We start from the raw sequence: 24,973 nt of genomic DNA on the forward strand, positions 1-24,973 counted from the left end.
AAATAGAAACCTTCCTTCAGAACTCCATCTAAAAACATTAGCTGGTCTTTTCAAATGCTGGTGGATCTGTGTACATCTAGTATTTAATGTATTTTTCTCTGATTACTACTGTAATCAATCCTATCCCAGTTATATGTACCAATGAAAACTTCAATCCTGCAGTTCCAAAGAGTAATTAATGCTTACTCAAAGTCCCAAATGTCATTATTGGTTCCTTGAGTTTGTTGCTTCAGCTTTGAGTTCGAAGTACTGGAGTTCAAAAGACCCTGATGGGCTGAATGTGCTTAGGGACTATTCTGTTAGAAGGAAAAAAGTGTATTGCAGCACTGATAAAGTGAATTTAATTAATTTTATAAAGTTATCTTCATTCTAGGTATCTAGGAATAAGTTGTATGACATTTGAAAACATTTTGAAAAACAGGTTCAAAGCAGCCACAATTATTTCAGAGAAAGGTAGAGTTAACTGCACTGACTGATGCATCAAAAGTAACCAAGATCTCCAAGTTTGCTTGGCTGTCTTAAGGAGTAAGGGAAATATTTTTAAAAGACTTTTTTCTGACATTGGTCAATTTTTAAAAACTTTTTTTTGTCTCCCACAGAAATCAGCATCACTAGCAAGTCATGGGGGGTGCACAAGATTGCAGGAACAAAGGGACTACTGATAGGCCTAATGGCCTTATAGTATATTCATGTATGCCTATTTCCATGAAATTTTAAAAACACTCACAGCTTATGTATTGTTTTGCTTAGATAAAAACCATAGGGCCGAATTTTCCTGAGCCATTGGAGACAGGCTGAGAGGCAGGAGGACTGGCAATATGGCAGGGGAAGGCGTTGGGAGGGGAGCCTGATGTTCTCCCACTGCCATAGCATATTGCCAGGGGCAGGAACCTTAGCAGCGCCACTGCCCACTGGGTGGCCAATTGAGGCACATAATGGCCCAATTAAGGGCCACTTCCCACCCGAGGTAATTTTGCCTGCGTCAGGAGACCACCAGGTAAACTTTGACGGCCTACCAGCGGGTTCCCAGAGCAGGCCCTCCTTGGGGGCTATGGCTACCCCTGCGCCCAACTGCCAGGGCCTGCCTCGCTTCGGCTTCCCCATGGTCCTCATGTTTTCAAGGGCGCCTCAGCATTGTGGTGCCCTCTCCCTGGTGATGCAGCCTCCTGGGGGGAGGGCCACCATCCTCAATTGAATGTGGCCCCAGAGGGGGCCTGTTATTTGGCCAGTGATGGCAAAATGCCACCAGGGTCACGCTGCCTGCGCGGGGTCGGCTCCTGCTTTTGGCCCCTGCAGCGGGACTTCAGCCCATACAGTTCAAAGATACAGTAAGTGGACTTTCCTCCTTTTTAAAAAAAGTATTGGGAGAAACAATTAAAAACAAATTTTAGCACATCACAGTTCATTGTACGTTTTTAAGTTTAGCATCTCCACATTGCTTGAAACAGGCTTACATGTTTCCCTATAACTCAAATCTTGGAAGGAGTGGAATGAAATAGAACTCCCATCCACTCAGAAAATTCCCCCATTACTAAGATCATCTCTGTATGTGCTCTTATCAGACTAATTTAACTGTTTTTACATCTACGGTTTTAACCTGTCCAACTTTATTGCGCTTCTGCTCTGGTCCTTTTACATCTTTAATTTTGGGTGCTATAATACATATTCAGTTTATTTCCCGAATCTACACTATGAAGCTACTTTCAGCAAAATAATGGACAGAAATTAACAGCTTACTTGGAAGAGACAATTATATTCGTTCGAAGAAAGTCAATTCATAGTCCGAATAAACCACCAAAATTATTGGGATAATTCAGTTATTGTGGTTAGGACAACTGGTTTCTATGTACCCCTTTTAATATCGAAAACCTAAAAATCTGAATATTTTCAATTACCAAATTCACAAACCATTTAGAGATGTGCTTTTGAATGGTCAAATAGGTTGATGGTTCCAAGCACACATTTTTCAAAGAATTATCGATCTGGTAACAGCTAGTAACTGATTGACTTTGGTGAAAAGCCGAAAAGGAAAAGTTATGTTGCAGTCAGACGGCTGCTCCTCTGACAGTTCAGCAAGTTCATCCAATGAGATCAACCATTCTGAGAATGGACAGAGAGTCCCAGATTTAATCCCCAATTGACCGTGAATTGGCTGATCTGAATTGTAACAGCAGTTGAGCAGTATAATTGGCATAACTTCCCTTGTTAGGGAAGGATAATTCATTGCAGGTTCATACTACTGATTTTTATCCAGTGACCCCTGTTTGAAGTGTACGTGTGTCTCTGGCAAAAGTTGGTAGGATCAGGCTCAGTGGTGATATCCCCACAAGAAATTAAGGAACTCCAGAGATGAGCGGATAAAATTTGAAAAAAAAAGAGATTTTTGGATTCATTAACTAAATACATGAAACCTTCCCAATACGTTTACCTCCAGAAGGAATCCACCAACTTGGATAATTTTATCTCAAAATTGTTGGGCATACTGTGGTATAAAATCCATCATCTCCATTTCGATCTGTATGTTAGTACAACACAATCACTTTAATCGACTAAGAGTTTTGAAGTCTTTATGATTTTAAATCAATGTGCTCAAAAACATTTCACAGAATTTTGAACAGCCATATTTTCCTTAATCAATACTTTAACATGAATCACTATGATAGAAGTGCCATTTTCCTTGCAGAAAGAAAACTTAATCTCACCCCTATCTGTTTTTGGAGTTTCATCCCATCTGTTTTTGCGCACACTGGAAGTCGCGCCTCCATGACCTGGTGTAGCATGCCCAGGTGTATCTCGTCCAGGTGTAGCAGCCCCTGCTGGTGTGTGACTTGGAGTGGGCTCCCACATTCTTGAGCTTGGGGTTGCACCAGGTGTCTCACTGCCCTTTGAGCGACCAGGTGTTTCATCCCAGCGGCTCTGAGAAGGAGTGTTTCCTGGTGTGTGGCCAGGGGTATGTCCAGGTGTGTGCCCAGGGGTATGTCCAGGTGTGTGCCCAGGGGTATGCCCTGGAGTCTACAAAAGAAAATACACAAGTATGTTAGATTGAATTTGTCAATCTAGACTTATTAGCCATTAAATAAACTTTCACTGGATGATATACAACAACATAGATCATAAAAATAGGAACTTCACAAATTTACAGCTGCAGATTCAATTTCTTCCACTAAATGCGGCAGCCAACGGCTGTTTTAGTAGTCAATGTTAAGTTAGGATTATCAATTGACCACAGCCTCAGTTTGCACTGGGATTTACATTGGTGCTTCCCAGGGTACAAGTAATGTGATAGGTTGCTGGATGGTGGAAAAGTGAAAGATCAAGTCTACCTCCTGGTTGGTTAACCAAAGAGCAGTGTGTTCTATCAATCCTGGTCCCCTGATAGAGTTCCTGTGGGTGAAAATGAGGCGGTGTAAAAACTGCTGGAGGTGAGAGTGATGAAGTTTCATCAATTCTCTAGCAGTTTGCTAAGTGGGAAGGTTTAAGGAATATAGAGCTTGGCTTTATTTGACAAGTGAGAGCTGAAAGGAAACCAGCATTCAACTTAAGAAGTAATTTATGCTTTTACTTACAATCATCCAATTATCTAAAAAGAAACTCCACCAAGTCCGGACTCAAACTGGTGGATTTCTACGGGACAGAAGAAATTAATCCCTCCACCATAAAGGAGTTTTTAATATTTAAATTGAAAATAAGCATAAATAGATGGACTACATTCCTGTTCAAATAATCCTACCCCCTTCTCTCTCCCCCCCCCCCCCCCCCACACCAACCACTTGTTTTATCCTTCAAGTCCTGTGGCTGCAACCATGAGAATAGATGGTTTCAAAGAAGGTTCAGAGTACAAAATGATTTGGGATGGGTGATGGAAGAAAAGTACTGGTTACAAATAAACATTATTGAGTCTTAAAGATCATGTTAATAAAGCATGAAATAAGAATATACAAATCCTTTTCTACTATTCCCAATGGCTAGCGAGTAAGCATGTTGCATTGTGGGTCACTGGAAATGGGAGGAATACAGGTTCAATCTCTGATAGATTGAGTTAGTTAACCTGCAGATGGAGTGCCACTGAGCCTGGGTCAGATTTTATGGCCCCCAATATACACTGCCATGCTTCACATGTGAAGAAACCTTACATGAATGAGAGGCTAACAACACTTGTGGAATTGCATGTAATAAGAGAAAGGTCATCAGGGCAAGGAAAAAAGCTAAAAAAGAAACAGAAAATGCTGGAAATATCCAGCGGATCTGGCAGCAGTTGACAAAATGTTATTGACCTGAAACTTAACTCCATTTTTCTCTCACCACAGATGCTGCCAGACCTGAACATTTTCATCATTTTCTGCTTTTATTTCAGATTTCCAGCATCCGCAGTATTTTATTTTTTTATTGGGGGAAAAAAAGTTAACCTTCTCTCTCACCTCTGCTTGGTCCCAGCTGGATACTTTCTTGGGTGTGGCACTAGGAGTTTGATCTGCTGTCTGATCCCAGCGACGCTTGCGCTTGGCAGGCTGTTGAGCTGATCCATTGACTGCCTTAAGATCTCCAGCTTTAGCTTTCTCAGCTAGCTGTTGTCTTATTTCCCTCTGAAATAAATACACAGATCAACCAAAGTTGAACATAAAACCAGGCTACCACCATTTTGCATGGATATATGAGGTATTATACATATGTGGAACTAACATTTCAAACCCAAAAAACTGCCATTACCTCTTCCTTTGTTAAATGCTGTTCTCGCATAACATCCATGTAGGTTCTGGCATGGACCTTAGGATCTGGTGTCTTTCCGCCTGAGGGACAAAAATAGTGAGAATAGACAGGAAAACAGTTAGTGCAAAAATAAGAGAAATGTCAACTTTAGCTTATTTATTAATGATATTTTTGCATTAACAGTCTACAATTTATTTTGGTTCAACTTTTAAGTTTAAAATTGCTGACTTCTCAATTTTTATATTTGTTCAAATCAGAGCAACTTACAGAGAAGCAACCTGATCGTCAATTTAACCTGCTTGAATACAAACAGTAATAATTACAACAATCTAAAAATAAATGCCTAAGTGCAGTTATAAGCAAATCATACGCAAGATATCAAAACACATTAAGTGTCCATTATTGTTGGTTTTCCTTCGTTGATGTTCCGGAATACGTACACTGGCGGGCCTGTGTCTCCATCAGCAGTTCTGACTTCAAGCAGCAGAACAGAAGCCTAGAAAATTATCTCTTTACCATTAGTAACACTTTGGAAAGGGTTTTAAAATTCAAAACATCACACCTTGTGTTAGTTTTTAAAATCTCACTCGATATGTGTACTAACAAACTTCTTAGGAGAAAACAAATTTTACCTGCTTAATATTAACCATATTAAAATATAATTGTAAATGCAACTATTTAAGCATAAAAAGTTACTTCAACAGGATACTTTTATTTGGGATTATGCTGTTTGGGTTTGTCTAAAAACATGCTACACTGGCAATGTCACACTGCCACTTTCATTGGACTTCCTTTTGGTTTACTTTTTCAGCATAACCTACACACGATCTGTTGCACTGCACCCTTAAGAATGCAGACAGGACTGTCATAGCAGTACTGCTGTAGGAAAGAAATTAAGGACAGTTAGTATGGGCCCGTGGAATTCCGGCAAACATATTTAGAGCAATTACAGATACAAAAATGTCAGATTCTATCCCTACTAAAACATACATACTGTAGGTCTGATACCTCTCTCAATTAAACCTGCATCACTAGTTAAACTGAAAATGTACTAAATAGAACAAAACTTGCTATCTCACTGAAAAATGTAAACTCACTCACCTGAAAAAAAAAAACAAAACTTCCATCTGGCCCACTATGCCTCCCAGTAGCAAACATATCACTAGCATCTAACTAACTACCATTAACACAGTTTCTAAAAGGCCACTCCAAATTAATTCAGAGGATGACAAGCTCCAACCTATATTTGTGATCAAGGGAATCTGTCTTCATCCCAGAACTGGAACAGCCAGATTCTCTCCCTTCCAATCATTTTTTCCCATTTCTTATGGAAACACAGATCATTAAAGAATGGTTCCACAGGCATAGCCTGTTGTACCTCATTAATGTGGGCATTCATTATGTGTGGGTCTGCACAGTGGGTGTTGGTAGGCTATTGATCTAGAGGAAGGACGGGGGTGGTAGCACAAAGAGCTAATCCTGTTATCATCCAATGTTCACTTATGTGGACTTTTCAGTGGGGTCAGTGAATAGCTTTGGGGAGCAGAGTAATGGCCAGCTTCTCCATCCTCCCTAGCCCAGGAGCACTGAGGCCAAATGTTAAGAGTCCAACTCTGGCTCCAGTTAACAAGGCAGAGATTGGAAACTGACCTCCTGATCTATATGCCTTACTTAGTGAAGGTGCTAGACCACTGGGGAAGCTCAAGTGTTATTTTCATAAAGATAATATCACTTGTAAGCAATGGAGTGATATATTTCAAAGAGTTTTGCAACACTCCATATTTTGCAACATTTTCTAGAGATAACAGTGCCATTTAAAATAAACAAAAGCCCAACCTTTTTAGTTAACTAAAAAGGAGTTGAGGAGAAATTAAAACTTGGAATAAGTTGGACACACTTTGCAGCTTTCAATTTAACAGTTTGTATTAAATTGTGATCTCTAAAATTGAAAACGGGTTACCCAGCCAGCTACTGCAATGGATGAATGTGCAAGCCAAATCATTAATATGCAATCTGTATATAGCAGTGCACCAATTGAAAACTTTCTGAAAAATCCAACCTAGTTAAGTTGAGGTTGTTTTTGACTGATAAGTTTTCAAACACACTTGTACACAATTACGCACAGATTACACAGTCCATTAGCAGTACCTTGGTCTGCATTATTCAATATGTGCAGAATAACTTTTTTGATAGCAATGCACTTAAACCAGTTTCACAATTGCAGACCAGTCTCAATTTTTTGTTTTTTTTATATATGTACGTACGTAGTTGGATTTGAGACAACTGTTCAGAATGTTGGGTGGATCATAGTTCACAAATAATTAAATTGAAAAATTGATTAGAAAATGTTACAAGATTATATCTATCTAAATGGAACACAAGAACCCTTCTGAAATCGATCTCATCGGTACTGGTAGAACAAATGAACAGGGAGGGGTAAAAGCAATTTAATATTTTCCACTTGCAAGGTGAGCTTTGGGAGATGGCTTGTTTGGTGGGCCAGCAAACCTCTGTATATATTTGGAAAGGCCTAATTTTTTTCTTTAATCTTTCACATAATTATTTATGTAGATGTACCAAAGCCTTCCACACAAGACCGGGGCTGAAAGTACTGTTCTTTTACGGTATTCGCATTACAAATGTTGTTCTTCCAGAAAAAAAAACTATCTCTAGTCCCCATGAGCAATCTTTCATTCCATACAAGAACAATTCAGCCAACGGGTCTCCTTTAAAACAAAAGGAATGTCTCATTAATTTACTGTGGAAGGCAATGGGCATACAGCCCTGAACATAAATGCTTAACTTTTCTGTTATACTGTTTCAACAGCTTGCTGTGTAGACAACAAAACACAGGTAAAAGTAACCCTTCACATGTTGCATATCCACATGTATTTGTGCACACTGATATGCAAGATTTGAAGTGCTTTACATAATTTAATCTAATTTTAACAAGTTCTCAAAATAAGATGTTTTAAATAGTGCAAACTGTGAAATAAACATAGTAAATAAAGTTCAAGGGCTGAACTGGTATACACCCTCAACAAAGAGCAGCACAATCTGAAAAATTACCATCTGCAAACGGATCATGGCGTTCAGGGGAAATAATCATCTGTCTCCTACGTGCTTTGTACTCATCTTCCCGTTCTGCAATTCGTTGTGGTCGATGTTCAGCAAATGGATCATACTGTAAATACAAAGTAAACAAAGGGATAAATAACAAAATTAAGCTGTAAACTTACAAAATCTTAAATTTTATCTAATACGTTGGCTCAAATTACTATTTTTTCACAATCTGTTTAATAACTGAAAAATATATCAAAAGGTTGTACAGAAATATTCAGCGAATAAAATCAAGTACCCAAATGCAAGTGGGCCTACAGTTCTTGTAAAGAAGGATAGATTTGTAAATGAATTGAGCAATCTTGCCCGAATGGAAATTATATTATTAGAGGATGAGCTTCCAAAAGAATGAAAATTAACTGCTTTTTCTTTATTCATTCTTGGGATATTGGCATCGCTGGTAAGATTGACATCTACTGCCCAACTGATTTGCATGTTTATGATAAACAGTTTTATAATGACTCTATATATCTGCCAACCTACACAATATGTAAATAATGAGAAGAATTTCCACAAGTGGAAGGAAAGAAAATATATCCTTCTCAATCCAGCACTAAGTGTTCAATAAACACACAAAATTGAAACGAACAGAATTCTACCTGTTCATTCGACTGTGGTATATCATTCAGTAGTGCAACTGGTGCATGATATCCAGGCTTCTTCTGACCAAGCAAACTTGGAGACGAATAGTCATCATCATCCTGTGAAAGCAAACGTATGCAATGCAGTAAAGTGAAATACACCTTTTCTTATGATGAATCTATGTTCATTTTATTTCAACTTAACAAAAAATACATATTTTTAGCTTTGTTTTACTCTTATTTCCTCCTTAAAAACATAATCATTTACACAATTAGGTGCAAAGTGTTATATTCAAGAAAGCCAGATGAAGGATAGAACCAGAGCCAATCTTTACTCAGTCTAACACTTATTTAGAGTGAAACATGATAAACATACACCTCCTAACTCAATTATACACCAGTTTCAATAAGGGTCTCTTTATATATGCTCAAGTGGAATCACAATACCCTCCACCTGCATATAATTAAACACAATTGATATACAATTAACAGATTCCCTTTTCTCTTTAAATAAAACTTGAGTTATGTACGAACAAAATTTGAAAACACATCAAATAAACTTCCATATTCTGTACAAAACATTACATTGAAAGATGTCCCTCCTCGAGGACCCCTAACAATTACTTTGTACATGCAGTTCCTTTTGTAAAACAATCAGACAGTTGATGATTTGCATCCACTCATTTAATTTTAGAGATTTCCTTTCTCTCCAGCATTTGTTTGAAGCCAGCAAGGTCAATCCATAATCTTTTCGCACTCACATTTTTTGTAGTGTACATTATCCCACAAGGAACAATTATCTACATAACATTCAATGGTTATACTATCTTATGTCCCTTGTATAGAATCTTAAAGTATTTAACAAATAGAATCCCATATCCAGTGCCTCCACCAGAACCAATGTTTCAGCAACCAAAATACTAACAATCTTTTTTATTTTCTTAACTTCTTAAGCTAAAGGACAACATTTCCCATTTTCACCCAGTAGAAATATTATAAAACCAACTGCACTTGATTACCCCATCAGGAAGATTAGCTTGTGAAGTATCACTAAAAATGACTATTGTGTGTTTTTTGGGTCACCTAAGGAGGGGAACTTAAGTACGCATGTCTCCACTTTAATCTTTTCAACGTTTCATTTGCCGTTAAAACATTCTCAACTCGATTGTTTCATCGTAGTATTTAACTCCAACACATCAAAACTAGTGTCTGGACGGATCTAGTCACCGTGCACAACCAGTTCAATTGACCAATCAAGATTTGGAATTGCTCTCTTCTTTAGATAGAAGATCATATTTCTGTGATGACCTAGCATGATTAACCGGGATGAGAGTAACACTCTCTAAATAGGATTGTTGATTTAAAGTTATCCCAGACCTACTCTGCTTATTATCCACACCAACAGGTTTAAAAGCCCCAGAAGCCTGACTCCCAAGCTTGAATTGCACTCTAATCTTATTAATAACACATCTCAAATTCTGCAGTACCACAATGTATGAAATCATCAAAATGCATCATGAAGACGCTTGAAAGTTCTCTTTTATAGTGCCAACATAACATTGCAGGAACTGCTTTTAGTTGAACACAACCTATTTTCAGCAAAAGAGATCTCACTGAAAATTACCACACCCTGGATGCATCACTCAGACCATAGATGCATTTGTTTAGTTTCCATAGTTTCCCTTCTGCACCTGTTGCCTCTTTGGGTGGTTTCAGAAAACACTTCTCTCTGAAAAGTAGCACGCTGCAGAAACGTGGCTTTTATGTTAATTGATCTACACCCCCATGAATCTGTGTCCAAAATGAGCTAAAAAGATTTTCAAGATTACTTTTACAGCTATGAGAGAGTCCACTCTACATCCATACCACCCAGTCGCTCTTCAAACCCTTAAAGGCTACAGCACGGCTAAGTCCCATCTGCAAGGATTTTTTCAGTACAAATCCATGTATGTGACAAGGCTGACTGCCTCTAATCCAGTACCTCAGAATAAACTCCAAACTCTCTCCAACTATCTAATTCCTTTTGATTTGCGCCTCTCATTTTATCCTCAAGTTTACTGGCGGCCACCAAAATTTCAGAGTCATGGGGACTTCTGCATCTTACATTTCATTGTATAATCTATTCAAGCTATGTCCTATACTTGCACTTTGATGTGTGTCAGGAGTACTACTGAGTGATCTCCCTCCTGCACTCTTGGAGGCTCTTTCTCTGGTACTTGATCATTTTCTGACACGAGTTACTTCCAGATCCACTAATAGAAATTGCACTGCACCTTTTTACTCTCCACTCTTTCAGCCCATTCTACCAGTCCATGAACCTTGATTCTTGGACTTGCCAGTAGCTTTTCCTGCACGTCCCACAATTGTTGCATCCTTCCATTCATTCGACTCCTCTAGAATTTATGTACAGTAAAAGCTTTGCTGTCCGGCACTTTACCAATCAGCAAGCTCTATGATCTGGAATTTCTGCGGGAATTCAGGTTGTCACCTGAGGTTAGAAATGCTACCTTGCCTCTGTGACTGGTTCTCCATTCACTACAATGGGATTCTTGGTCCCTGCAGTCAAATGCGTTTTGCTCCGGAGTTCTGCATCCAATCTCCACTGGGGATGGTTCATTGAAAAGGGTGTACTCTCCCGCGCATTATCTTGGTATACCAACGCCGAAGGATTAAGGAAAAATTAAGAACTGGCTTGCCCAATGCCAGGCCCTAGGTACCCTTCACTCTCCCGGCAATAACTTCAGAATGGGAGGTTGAATCTCAACCCACCTTGCTAAGTACAACTGTTGATTAACTGGAATTTTTGCTTACATTGCACCTCTCAGGTCCAGCACATGCCAGATAATAAAGCTTTTACTGTACCCACTCTGGGCAATTGGCCTTTGACAGCTCTGTCCTGTGCATCATGATCACTCATTACCACTATCCAGCCCTTGATCTACCGTATTCTGCTCCTCGGGACCTTCACCACAAAATGCACCAGCATTAGGTACAAGGTGCCTCGTTTACTTCCACCAGTTGTTCAGAGTCTGAGATTTTGCAATTAATCCCGATTAACTGAGAAGAATTAACCTCAACAGCTTGTCATGTTTGATAACTACTGTCTTACCATCATGACCTATTACCTTAACAGGGCCCTTCCATTCCCTTTGATCCTCTCTCTTAAAAGTACACTAAATCTCCCGAATTAAATTCCATCTCAGATTGTCTTATACGATGTCTCAGAGCTCTTCAAATTTCTACGAGACCTCAGCCTTGATGAAAGCCCATCTCCCTGCATGTAAAGCATTCAAACGTGCAGAAAAAAAATGTAACTAATTGTAGTACCTTCTAGAGCAGGAGGACTATCACACAGCACATAAGGCAATTTGGGATTTCGCCCATAGACCAATTGATAGGTACTACACCCTGCAAACAACTGAAGCGAATCTTTGCATGAACTGCCCAGTTGTTAGCTGATCAACCAGATTGCAAGTTAACATTTTATGCAGCATTTCACCGATCATTGCATGATTCTTTTCACAGAATCAATAACTCAAAGGACTTTCAGGTGCAGTATTCATGATCATAATGGTCATGCCTTCACACGTCTCTGAACTCATCATTGGCTAATTCCCCTCCATTATCTACCAGAAACTCAGCTGGTGCCCCTAGTCCGGTCTCTATCCATTTCTCTGTGATTTTGTCTATAATCACCCTTTTGTCCTTGCTATGTATTATTGACGAGAGACTAAATCTGGTTGCCAGGTCTATAAAATGCAGAATGATAATATCTGTCTTTGTTCCATACCTTTACATCCATGGCACTACCTTGTTAAAGTCACATGCTAATGGAAGGCTTACAATAGAACACAGTGGTGTCCTCCGATACATTTTAAACAGATTTCGCACCTCTCCCTAATCTCCATCGTCCTTGTATATTCTCCATCAACTACACCTGCATCCTTTGGCAGGGTTTTTAATCTTTGACAAGTAGGGTGAGCAAATTGTCGTAACTTTAAGACAATTGCTTTTTTTCCTCTGATTCTCATCACCTGATGCCATTAATACTTCTCCAACACTCTGATGAGAAACATCAGGTTTTGTTAAGGGAATACAATAAGGTCCTGTTTGGGAAAACAGCAGATCCAGACTTTCCAAAAATAATTGCCTTTTCATGCTCTATGTCAAGTTTCATTTGTGCCTTTTTTTTAAGAATAAAAAAAAGCTTACAGAACAACAAAGCTATCTCACTAGAGACAACTTCAGTACCGATGAAATGCCCTCCTCCAGCTATTTACATGGAATTACAACTCTCTTTCATGACCTCAATATGTTGTCATCACCAAACCTAAAACAAATGGTACTTTTATACACCTGAACCTTGCATCGATCCTCACTGCTTAATTAATCTAGATACTATTTTAACCAATCCGTTCCGCGCAATGTCGAAGTGCAAGCACTATCAAACATAGCACAACTGAACACATCCGCGTCGAACACATTCCTCACAGGACTAAAACTCGTGACCAGTACAATTTGTTCAGATTAATCATTACCTTCATCTTCTGCCTCAGAATTCTCTGTGTTATGTTTCATTTTTAGGACCCTGCCTCTCCACTTTGAGCAGTTCATTACATAATGATACTTTCAGTCACACCTGAGGGACCTACTAACTGTTCCTTGGGATTCATTCACCGATTTCTGCTGTTCCAATTCCGTCGTCTTCTGTAGTCATCAGATCTGCGAAAGGCACTTTCATTGCCATTCTGCCCATCTGTAACCCTTCCATTGCTCTGACGCCCGCGTCCAGTATCTAGACTATTTTGAAATCCAACAATCTTCTATTCTTTGTGTCACATGGAATGTCCCATTTATTCCACCAAGGTTGCAGAAAATAACTGTTTCCCCAGGAATTTTTTGAAGGCAGCAAACATCTGATCCAATAGGGAGTCTCTCTCCAGGAACTGAATACCAGTTAGAACCAGGAGCTTGTCCATAAGCGACACCTTGGCATAATCCAGCAATTTAAATCCTAGCACTGAACCAGATTTTTCTAAATTGAATTTCCTCAATTTTTTATAGTCTATTAAAGTCTGTGAAATATTCATCTGTTTTCTGAAATCTATCAAAGTCTGACCATGCCTTATAAGCACTTATTAGATCATCTTTCTTGTAAATTTGACCCAAGAATTTTAATAGAAGATCCAACTCTTCATTAGTATCCAACTGATGGGCATCCAGCTCACAAAATACTAATTTTTTTTCTGGTAGGAAGTGACAATGCCAAGGCCACACCTTGTTTCCTCTTTGGTATGGCCGTAACCTGTGTCTGCATATCCACTTCATTCTTCCACTGGTCACACGGTTCAGACTTCTAGAACATTGGAGGGTAATCATATCACAACAATTTACACTTGTTTTCTGCTATTTCTCACCATGGCTATTAGGATTGTAATCTTCTGTCTGAATTTTTTTTTCTTAGTTTCCAATCTTCACCTTCAGACAACCTTTCCCTGCTATCATTAAGATGGAGAGTGAATGTTGATTCAGAGACTAGGGTCCTGAATCTAAATAAAGGAAACTATGAAGGTATGAGGCGCAAGTTGGCTATGATAGATTGGGGAAAATTACTTAAAAGGTTGACAGTGGATAGACAATGGCTAAAATTTAAACAGCGCATGATGAATTACAACAATTGTTCATTCCTGTCTGGCGCAAAAATAAAACAGGAAGGGTGGCTCAACTGTGGCTTACAAAACAAATTAGGGATAGTATTAGATCCAAGGTGGAGAAATATAAAATGGCCAGAACAAGCAGAAAACCTGAGGGAGCAGTTTAGAATTCAGCAAAGGAGGACAACGGGATTGCTCAAGAAGGGGAAAATAGAGCATGAGAGTAAGCTTGCAGAGAACATAAAAACTGACTGTAAAAGCTTCGATAGATATGTGAAGAGAAGATGATTAGTGAAGACAAATGTGGGTCCCTTACAGTCAGAAACGGGAGAATTTATAATGGGGGCCAAAGAAATGGCAGACAAATTAAATACATACTTTGGTTCTGTCTTCACAAAGGAGGACACTAATTATCTCCCAGAAATGTTGGGGAATATAGGGTCTAGTGAGAAGGAGGAACTGTATGAAATCAGTATTAGTAGGGAAATGGCATTCGGGAAATCGATGGGATTGAAGGCCAATAAATCCCCCGGGCCTGATAATCTACATCCCAGAGTACTTAAGGAAGTAGATGCATTGCTGCTTATTTTTCAAAATTCTATAGACTCTGGAACAGTTCCAACGGGTTGGAGGGTAGCTAATGTAACCCCACTATTTAAAATGGAGGTAGAGAGAAAACATGGAATTATAGACCGGTTAGCCTGACATCAGTAGTGGGGAAAACGCTAGAGTCCATTATAAAAGATGTAATAGCACAGCACTTGGAAAACAATGACAGGATCGGACAAAGTCAACATGGATTTGTGAAAGGGAAATCATGCTTGACAAATCTACTGGAATTTTTTGAGGATGTAACTAGTAGAATAGATAAGGGAGAACCAGTGGATGTGGTTGATTTGGACTTTCAGAAGGCTTTCGATAAGGTCCCACATAAGAGATTAGTGTGCAAAATTAAAGCACATGGGATTGGAGGTAAGGTACTGACATGGATAGAGAACTGGCTGGCAGACAGGAAACAAAGAGTAGGAATAAACGGGTCTTTTTCCAAGTGGCAGGCAGTGACTAGTGGGGTACTGCAGGGATCAGTGCTAGGACCCCAGCTATTCACAATATATATTAATGATATAGAAGAGGGAATTAAATGTAATATATCCAAGTTTGCAGATGACACAAAGCTGGGTGGGAGTGTGAGCTGTGAGGAGGATGCAGAGAAGCTCCAGTGTGATTTGGACAGGTTGAGTGAGTGGGCAAATACATGGCAGATGCAGTATAATGTGGATAAATGTGAGGTTATACACTTTGGTGGCAAAAACAGAAAGGCAGATTATCTGAACACGATAGATTGGGAAAGGGGGAGATGCAGTGAGACATGGGTGGCCTTGTGCACCAGTCGCTGAAAGTAAGCATGCAGGTGGAGCAGGCAGTTAAGAAGGCAAATGTTTTGTTAGCCTTCATAGCGAGAGGATTCGAGTACATGAGCAAGGATGTCCTGCTGCAATTATACAAGGCCTTGGTGAAATGACATCTGGAGTAGTGTGTGCAGTTTTGGTCTCCTTATTTGAGGAAGGATGTTCTTGCTATGGAGGGAGTGCAGCGAAGGTTCACCAGACTGATTCCTGGGATGGCAGGAGTAACGTATGGAGAGAGATTGGGTCAATTAGGCTTGTATTCGCTAGAGTTTAGAAAAATGAGAGGGGACCTCATAGAAATCTACAAAATTCTAACAGGACCGGACAAACTAGATGCAGGAAGGATGTTCCCGATAGCGGGGGAGTCCAGGACCAGGGGTCACAGTCTAAGGATAAGGGGTAAGCTATTTAAGACTGAGATGAGGAGGGATTTCTTCACCCAGAGTGTGGTGAACCTGTGGAATTCTCTACCACAGAAAGCAGTTGAGGCCAAATCATTAAACATATGCAAGGAAGTGTTAGATATAGTTCTTGGGGCTAAAGGGTACGGGGAGAAAGGGTACTGAGTTTGGATGACCAGCCATGATCCTATTGTATGGCGATGCAGGCTCGAAGGGCCAAGTGGCCGACTCCTGCTCCTATTTTTCTATGTTTCATGCTATATTCAAGAAAGCCAGTTGGCAAAGGATAGAATCAGAGCCAATCTTTACTCAGTCTAACATTTATTTACAGAGTGAAACATTGCAAGCATATAGCTTCTAACTCAAAGACACACCAGTTTCAGTAAGTGTCTCTTTGTATGTGTTCAAGTGAAACCCCAATTAATGCCTCCACCTGCATATAATTAAACACAATCAATATACAATTAACACAAGGAATGGTTGGTTCTTGTATCTCCACCATGTCAATTCCATCTAAGAGATATATCTAACATCAAGGATTCTGCCAAAGAATCAAAATACTTGCAAAGTTGCAAAAGATCTGCCAAAGTTTAAATACTGCCAAAAATGTAGTTATAAAAGGGCAATAGAAAGAGTGTGAAGTGGGCTTCATTTTGAATTGTTCTAGAAAACAGCTATGATAACAAATTAAAACTTTAATTTAAAACATAGGCTGAACATTACTATTTTTAGCATTTCCTACTGTCAGTTCAGAATACCTAGTCATTCGTTCATTCTCTTTCATTCAGTAAAGCAAATATATCAAGATGCCTAAAAAGCTTTTTGTCAAATTCCACGAAATATTAACCCATACAGTTAAGAGCTCGGACTTGACAGAAAACCAGAGTAAAAGTTTCATATCACTCCATGTTGTGCATCAATGTCTCATACACCACACCATTAGAAGCCACTTTGCTGCTTTTCTTAAAAAATAATTAATTTCAGGGTATCACTTAAGATGGCATGTCTCCCCTTACCTGTATCTAATTTTCATAAATAGCACTTCCACTAGCAAATTATTTGGGTTAACACAACTTAAAACATGGTCTAGAAACAAAGTGTGATTGAATAATAACGTTCATACAATAGTTTGTAACTAAATGTAGACACTTTAAGCAAAATTATTTACCTCTTCTTGCTCATTTGCAGGAATTGAGGTCATATATCCTGCAAATCTGCTGTCACTTCCACCATAGATCTCCTGATCATAGTAACCAGTTGAATCAAGACCAACTCCATCGGCATCACCTTCTACAACAAGAGCTGCTTTCTTGTTCTGGATTTCTCTGATCTGTGCTTCAATATCTTTAGGAAAAGGAAAAAAGTAGTTACAACTTGAGTGAATTTTTTTTTGCAAGAAGTCCATTGACACTTTTGTACTTGTCCATGGAAAATACACTGGGCTGAATTTTCCCGCGGGCAGTGGGTTCATTTCTGGGTCCTGACCCCATGCATCTTGGATGCGTGTCCGATGGCCTTATTTTACAGGAGGCAGCTAACTAGTGACGGCAGGCAGGAGCGCAGGACATCGCAGCCCTCTACAATGCAGGCCGACAGCCCCCAATGAGAGCCGGATTGATTGAGTAGCAGGGAGGTAGTACTGCAGCCACCATTAGCATTGTGCAGCGGCTGGAAAGTAACATGCATCTGGTCATCAGAGACATCAGTCTCCACTATTTAAGAGTTCAATGGCAAGGCTGCAATATGGGCTGACAGCAGCCTTTCCATTTGCTGCCACTGAGCTCATCAACAGACTTAGAGGTTCTGAGGCTTGGACCTCCCGCTGTGAAGCCCTCTTACCTGCTTGGAAGTGGACATAGTGGGGGGCCGGTGCACGCTCATAAAATTTACACTCGTCGAAAAAAAATAGGGCTTCATTGCCCTTTTAAGGACCTTAATTTGGTGCCTGCCACTGTTCTGCAGGTAGCCACTGCTGCTAGAAACCTGCGTTTGGGAAAAGTGCTTAGAGACAGGAACACAAAATGGAGCCGACTGCTTGCACAGCTCTCCAAATTTCCATGGCGCACCCTCCCCACCCCACAACAAGCCACCTCAGTAGAGCTGTGAAAATTCAGATGACCGTCTCCACACAAACTATTCTTGAAAAAAGTTACAACCCCAACTGTAAAACGCTGCTATACCTTTGTCCAGTGCACTTTTATACCTCCTGTCAATCAACCTGTAACTTTTATTTTTCATTCATGGGATGTGGGCGTCGCTGGCTCGGCCAACATTTATTGCCCCTGTGAAGGTGGTGGTGAGCTGCCTTCTTGAACTGCTGCAGTCCATGTTGGGTAGGTACACCCACAGTGCTGTTAGGAAGGGAGTCCCAGGATTTTGACCCAGCGACAGTGAACGAACGGCGATATAGTTTCAAGTCAGGATGGTGTGTGACTTGGAGGGGAACCTGTAGGTGGTGGTGTTCCCATGCATTTGCTGCCCTTGTCCTTCTAGTTGGTAGAGGTTGCGGGTTTGGAAGGTGCTTCTAAGGAGCCTTGGTGCGTTGCTGCAGTGCATCTTGTAGATGGTACACACTGCTGTCACTGTGCGTTGGTGATGGAGGGAGTGAATGTTTGTAGATGGGGTGGCAATCAAGCGGGATGCTTTGTCCTGGATGGTGTCGAGCTTCTTGAGTGTTGTTGGAGCTGCACCCATCCAGGCAAGTGGAGAATATTCCATCACACTCCTGACTTGTGCCTTGTAGATGGTGGGAAGGCTTTGGGAGTCAGGAGGTGAATTACGCACCGCAGGATTCCTAACCTCTGACCTGCTCTTGTAGCCATGGGTATTGATATGGTTACTCCAGTTCAGTTTCTGGTCAATGGTAGCCCCTTGGATGTTGATAGTGGGGGATTCAGTGATGGTAATGCCATCGAGTCAAGGAGAGATGGTTAGATTCTCTCTTGTTGGAGATGGTCATTGCCTGGCACAAATGTTACTTGCCACTTATCAGCCCGAGCCTGGATATTATCCAAGTCTTGCTGCATTTCTACACGGATTGCTTCAGTATCTGCAGAGTCACAATGCTAAACATTGTGCAATCATCAGCGAACATCCCCACTTCTAACCTTATGATTGAAGGAAGGTCATTGATGAAGCAGCTGAAGATGGTTGGGCCTAGGACACTACCCTGAGGAATTCCTGCAGTGATGTCCTGGAGCTCAGATGATCGACCTCCAACAACCACAACCATCTTCCTTTGCGCTAGGTACGACTCCAGCCAGTGAAGGGTTTTCCCCGATTCCCATTGACCTCAGTTTTGCGAGGGCTCCTTGATGACATACTCGGTCAAATGCTGCCTTGATGTCAAGGGCAGTCACTCTCACCTCACCTCTTAAGTTCAGCTCTTTTGTCCATGTTTGAACCAAGGCTGTAATGAGGTCAGGAGCTGAGTGGCCCTGGCAGAACCCAAACTGAGCATCACTGAACAGGTTATTGCTAAGTAAGTGCCGCTTGATGGCACTGTTGATGACACCTTCCATCACTTTACTGATGATTGAGAGTAGACTGATGGGGCGGTAGTTGGCTGGGTTGGACTTGTGCTGCATTTTGTGTACAGGACATACCTGGGCAACTTTCCACATTGCAGGGTAGATGCCAGTGTTCTAGCTGTACTGGAACAGCTTGGCTAGGGGTGCAGCAAGTTCTGGAGCACAGGTCTTCAGTACTATTGCTGGAATATTGTCAGGGCCCATAGCTTTTGCAGTATCCAGTGCCTTCAGTTGTTTCTTGATATCACGCGGAGTGAATCGAATTGGCTGAAGTCTGGCATCTGTGATGCTGGGGACTTCAGGAGGAGGCCGAGCTGGATCATCAATTCAGCACTTCTGGCTGAAGTTTGTTGCAATCAGCTTAGTGATGATGTTACGAGACTAGTAATCCAGAAACCTGGACAAATGATCCAGAGACATGAGTTTAAATCCCACCATGGCAGCTAGGGAACTCAAGTTATTAAATAAATCTGGAATTATAAATTAATATCAGTAATGGTGACCATGAAACTACTGGATTTTCATATAAACCCATCTGATTCACTAATGCCCTTTAGGGAAGTAAATCTGCTGCCCTTACCCGGTCTGGCCTATATGTGACTCGAGACCCTCAGCAATGTGGCTGACTTTTAAATGCCACCTGAAATGGCCAAGCTAACCACTCAGTTGCATCTAACTACCACAAAAAAGTCTAAGAAGAATAAAACTGGATGGATCGAGCATCGATCTAGGCACTGGACATGACAAAGGCACACAGCACAGTCAACCCTGCAAGGTTCCCCTCACTGACATCTAGAGACTTGACAGAATTGGGAGAGCTGTCCCACAGACTAGTCAAGGAACAGCCTAACATAGCCATATACAGCATCATACCTGTCGGACAATAGCCCAGACTCTTCCATCACCATCCCTGGGTACGTCCTGTCCCACCAGTGGGACAGACCCACCACAGTGATGTACAGTCATGAGGAAGTGGCCCTGAGAGTCCTCAACACTGACTTCGGAGCTCAAGAAGCCTCATTATATCAGACATGGGCAAGGAAACCTCCAGCTGATTACCATCTACTGCCCTTCTTCGTCTGATGAATCAATACTCCTCCATGTTGAACACCAATTGGAAGAAGCACTGAGGATAGCAAAGGCAAAGAATGTAGTCTGGGTGGGGGCTTCAATGTATTGACCAAGCAGACTGAGCCCTGAAGAATCATAGTTGCCAAACTGGCCACACAGCAGGGGGTGAGAGAACCAACATGAAGGAAACTCCTACTTGACCTCATCTTTATTCTACCTGTCGCAGATGCATCGATCCATGACAGTACTGGTAGAAGTGACCACGCACAGACCTTGTTAAGATGAAGTCCCATCTTCACAGCGAGGACACCCTCTTTCATGTTGTGTGGCACGACCACCATGCTAAATGGGATTGATTCAGAGCAGATCTAGCAGCTCAAAACTGGCTGTGGGCCATCCGCAGCAGCAGAATTGTATTCCTCAACAATCTGTAATCTCCTGGTCCAGCATATCCCTCACTCTACCATTACCATTAAGGCAGGAAATCAAATCTGGTTCAATGAAAAGCGTAGAAGAGTATGCCAGGAGCAGCACCAGGCACAACTAAAACTGAGGTTCCAACCTAGTGAAGCTACACCATAGGACTACATGCATGCTAAACAGCAGAAGCAGCATGCTATTGACAAACTAAACAATCCCATAACCAATGGATCAGATCAAAGTTCTGCCTCATCCAGTCGTGAATGGTGGTGGACAATTAAACAACTAACAAGAGGATGAGGCTCCACGAACATCACCAATGATGGCAGAGCTCAGCACGTGAGTGGAAGACAAGCGTCTGCAACCATGTTGAGCCAGAGGCGCAGAGTGAATAATTCATCTCAGCCTCCTCCTGAGATCTCCACCATCACAGATGCTGGTCTTCAGCCAATTCAATTCACTCCATGTGACATCAAGAAACGGCTGAGAGCACTGGATAAAAAAGAAAAACGTGGAAGGCCTACATTTATATAGTGCCTTTCAAGACCACCGGACATCCCAAAGAGCTTTACAGCCAATGAAGTACTTTTGAAGTGTAGTCACAATTGTAATGTAGGAAACATGATAGCAAACTTGTGCACAGCAACTCCCACAAACAGAAATGTGATAATGACCAGACACTCTGTTTTGTAATGTTGATTGAGGAATAAATATTGACCCGGACGCGAGGGATAACACCCCTGCTCTCCTTCAAAATAGTGCCAGGGGTTCCTTTACGTCCACCTCAGAGGGCAGACGGGGCTTGGATTAATGACTCATACGAAAGAAGGCTCTTCCAACAATGCAGCACTCCCTCAGTACGCACTAGAGTGTCAGCCTTGATTTTGTGCTCAAGTCCTGGAGTGGAACTTGAACCTACAAGCTTCTGACTCAGAGGTAAGCAGGCGACCAACTGAAGCACAGCTGCACCTAAATATGGCAAAAGCTATGAGCCCTGACAAGATCTCGAATATTGTGAAGACTTGTGCTCCAGAACTAGCCGCACCGGTAGCCAAGCTGTTCCAATACAGCTACAACATTGGCATCTACCCAACGTGGAAAATTGCCCAGATACGTCCTGTCCAAAAAAAGCAGGACAAGTCCAATCTGACCGATTACCACCCCATCAGTCTACTCTCAATTGTCAACAGTGATGGAAGGTGTCATTGACAGTGCTATCAAGTGGCACTTACTAACCAATAACCTGCTCACTGTGCTCTGCGAGGACCATTCAGCTCCAGACCTTGGTACAGCCTTGGTCCAAACATGGACAAAAATAGCTGAATTCCAGAGGTAAGGTGAGAGTGACTGGCCTTGACAACAAGGCAGCATTTGACCAAAAGAGGCATCAAGGTACCCTAGAAAATCTGAAGTCAATGGGAATTAGGGGTAAACACTCTACAGTCTAGAGTCATACCCAGCACAAAAAAAATTATGAGGGGCCTAAATAGAGTAGATAGGAAGTGCCCAGCAAATAGGTCAATAACTGGGGGCCTACTATGGTTCTAATTGGTAGGATTACTGTGCAGTTGAGTTTTTTTTTCCACCTAGAGGGTGGAGGAGTTCTGGAATTCATGATCTGGAAGGGTGGTAGAGGCAGAAACCCTGACGCTTGGATAGCACCTGAGGTGCTGTAACCTAAAAGGCTATGGACCAAGATCTGGAAGGTGGGATTAGGCTGCATAGTTTTTTCAGAGGCACAGACAAGATGGGCTGGACAGCCTCCTTCTGTGCCATAAACTTTTCTATGTTTCCATAGCTGTGGTTGTTAAAAGGCCAATCACCTCAGGCCCAGGACATCGTTGCTGGAGTTTCCAACCATAGTGTCCTAAGCCCAACCATCCACAGCTGCTTGATCCCCTCCAGCATAAGGTCGAAGTGGGGATGTTCGCTGATGACTGCACAATATTCAGTTCTATTCGCATATTCGCACCACAACACAAAGCAGTCCATGCCCGCATAAGACCTGAACAACGTTCAGGCTTGAGCTGCTAAGTGTTAAGTAACATTCACACCATACAAGTGCTGGGTAATGACCATCTCCAACAAGACAGAATCTAACCATTTCCCCTCAACATTCAAAAGCGTTACCATCACTGAATTCCCCCACCATCAAAATCCTGGGAAATCACTACTGACCAGAAACATAACTAGTCCAGTCACAAATATTGCGGCTACGAGATTAGTTGACTCACCTCCTGACTCCCCAAAGCCTTTCCACCATCTACAAGGGACAAGTCAGGAGTGTGATGGAATACTCGCCACTTGCCTGAATGAGTGTGGCTCCAATAAATCTCAAGAAGCTCAACTCCATCAAGGTCAAAGCAGCCTGCTTGATTGGCACCCCATCCACCACTTTAAACATTCACTCTCTCCATCAGCAGGCACATGGGAACACCATCACCTCCAAATCACACACCATCCTGACTTTGAAAAATAACACCGTTCGCTGAGTCAAAATCCTGGTACTCCCTAACAACACTGTGGGTGCACTGTCACCATATGACTGCAGTGGTTCAAATAGGCAGATCACCACCACCTTATTACAGGCAATTAGGGATGGGCAATAAATGCTGGTTTTGCCAGCAGCACCCACATCCCCAAAATGAATAAGTCCAAAACAGGCACTAGCTCACATTACAAAAATCAACTGTTATGAATTATAGAAGAATCTATAAAAGAAAGCTTTGACCCAATATGTTCATTCCAATTAATTAGAATGATTAGTACTGATTCACCTATTGACTCAACTTCCAGCTTGTACAGAAATGACTGCCAGTTGGACCAAGCATCAGAGATGAAAAAGCTCAATGAGCTATATCCCTCATTGTTTTCATGATGTTAAAAACAGAACAAAACTAGTATTGGTCCTTAAACAGGTAACCCAAAGCTAAATTAAGATTTAAGAGTAATAAAAGATTGGAAAATTTAAAAATCCATTTGAAGACCAGAATTGAGGACAAATCTGAGGTAGGTTGTTGATGCACAGAATTTGGGGACTGTCATGAACAGCATAGAATACAGGTGGGAAAGACAAAGAAATTGACAAGTCTGCAATATAAAAAGCCATGATGAAAAAAGTTGGAGGTGTCAAAAGGAACACAATATAATCTCACTGCAGAGCAGAAGGAATTAATGTTTTGCATTTAAAATTATCAAGGGAGACCATAATAAATGTCACAATTCCAATTATCTGTAAAAGTGCACTAAAAATACCATGATTTTTTAAAATCTAGAATTACTATGTGACAGTGTAAAAAAAGGAAAGATGGGGAGAATAGACAGACAGAAGAGGTTAAAATAACTTGCATTGAGGTGACCTATATAATACAGCAGCTTGCAACACTTGTTCTTTTTCACTGTGACATGCCATTGAATCCAATCCAGCCTAATTATGAGGTTTCCCCCCTCCACAAGTATGCAAAGTCCACCATATTAAACTCTCAATTTTTCAGTAGCAGTTAACCATCTCAGTTAAAAAAGTTGTAAGGGTGGCCAGTGTAGAAATGGAAAGAATCACAATGGTAAAATGTAGTGTCAACACATCTGATTTAGATGTGACAGAAAAAAGGGCAAGTTCTCCGTGTCTGCGTGGGTTTTCGCCGGGTACTCCGGTTTCCTCCCACCACCAAAAGACTTGCAGGTTGATAGGTAAATTGGCCATTATAAATTGCCCCTAGTATAGGTAGGTGGTAGGGGAATATAGGAACAAGTGGAGATGTGGTAGGAATATGGGATTAGTGTAGGATTAGTATCAATGGGTGGTTGATGGTCGGCAGACTCGGTGGGCCAAAGGGCCTGTTTCAGTGTTGTATCTCTAAATAACTTAAATAAATAAAATAAATAATGAGAAGCACTATTTTTAATGCAACAGAATGTCAATTTATATTTACTTTGGTAGTTATAGCAGTAAAGAACTCCTAATATTAAGGAATATTAGTACCGTTATATTCTTGTTAGTCAAGATTTGTGAACTAAAAACTTTCTATTGCAATTATATAACCCACAGAAAATATCATTCCCATAGTCAAGCCAGCAATT

At 41.1% G+C, this 24,973-nt stretch overlaps 1 protein-coding gene across 2 annotated transcripts in view; it reads right to left on the reverse strand.

Moving 5' to 3' along the window:
* Positions 1-24,973, reverse strand: part of sf3b1 (splicing factor 3b, subunit 1) — a 72,606-nt gene that overhangs the window by 41,945 nt on the left and 5,688 nt on the right. The window contains exons 2-7 of one of the 2 annotated variants that reach the window (XM_068035692.1): positions 17,041-17,216; positions 8,427-8,528; positions 7,777-7,891; positions 4,708-4,787; positions 4,419-4,583; positions 2,703-3,012 (exon numbers count right to left, since the gene is read on the reverse strand). In XM_068035692.1, coding sequence (XP_067891793.1) covers positions 2,703-3,012; positions 4,419-4,583; positions 4,708-4,787; positions 7,777-7,891; positions 8,427-8,528; positions 17,041-17,216 — 948 coding nt within the window. The other variant, XM_068035694.1, reaches the window with a different exon arrangement.

The sequence above is a fragment of the Heterodontus francisci genome, chromosome 7 (genome assembly GCF_036365525.1).
Source record: "Heterodontus francisci isolate sHetFra1 chromosome 7, sHetFra1.hap1, whole genome shotgun sequence".
Taxonomy (NCBI): domain Eukaryota; kingdom Metazoa; phylum Chordata; class Chondrichthyes; order Heterodontiformes; family Heterodontidae; genus Heterodontus; species Heterodontus francisci.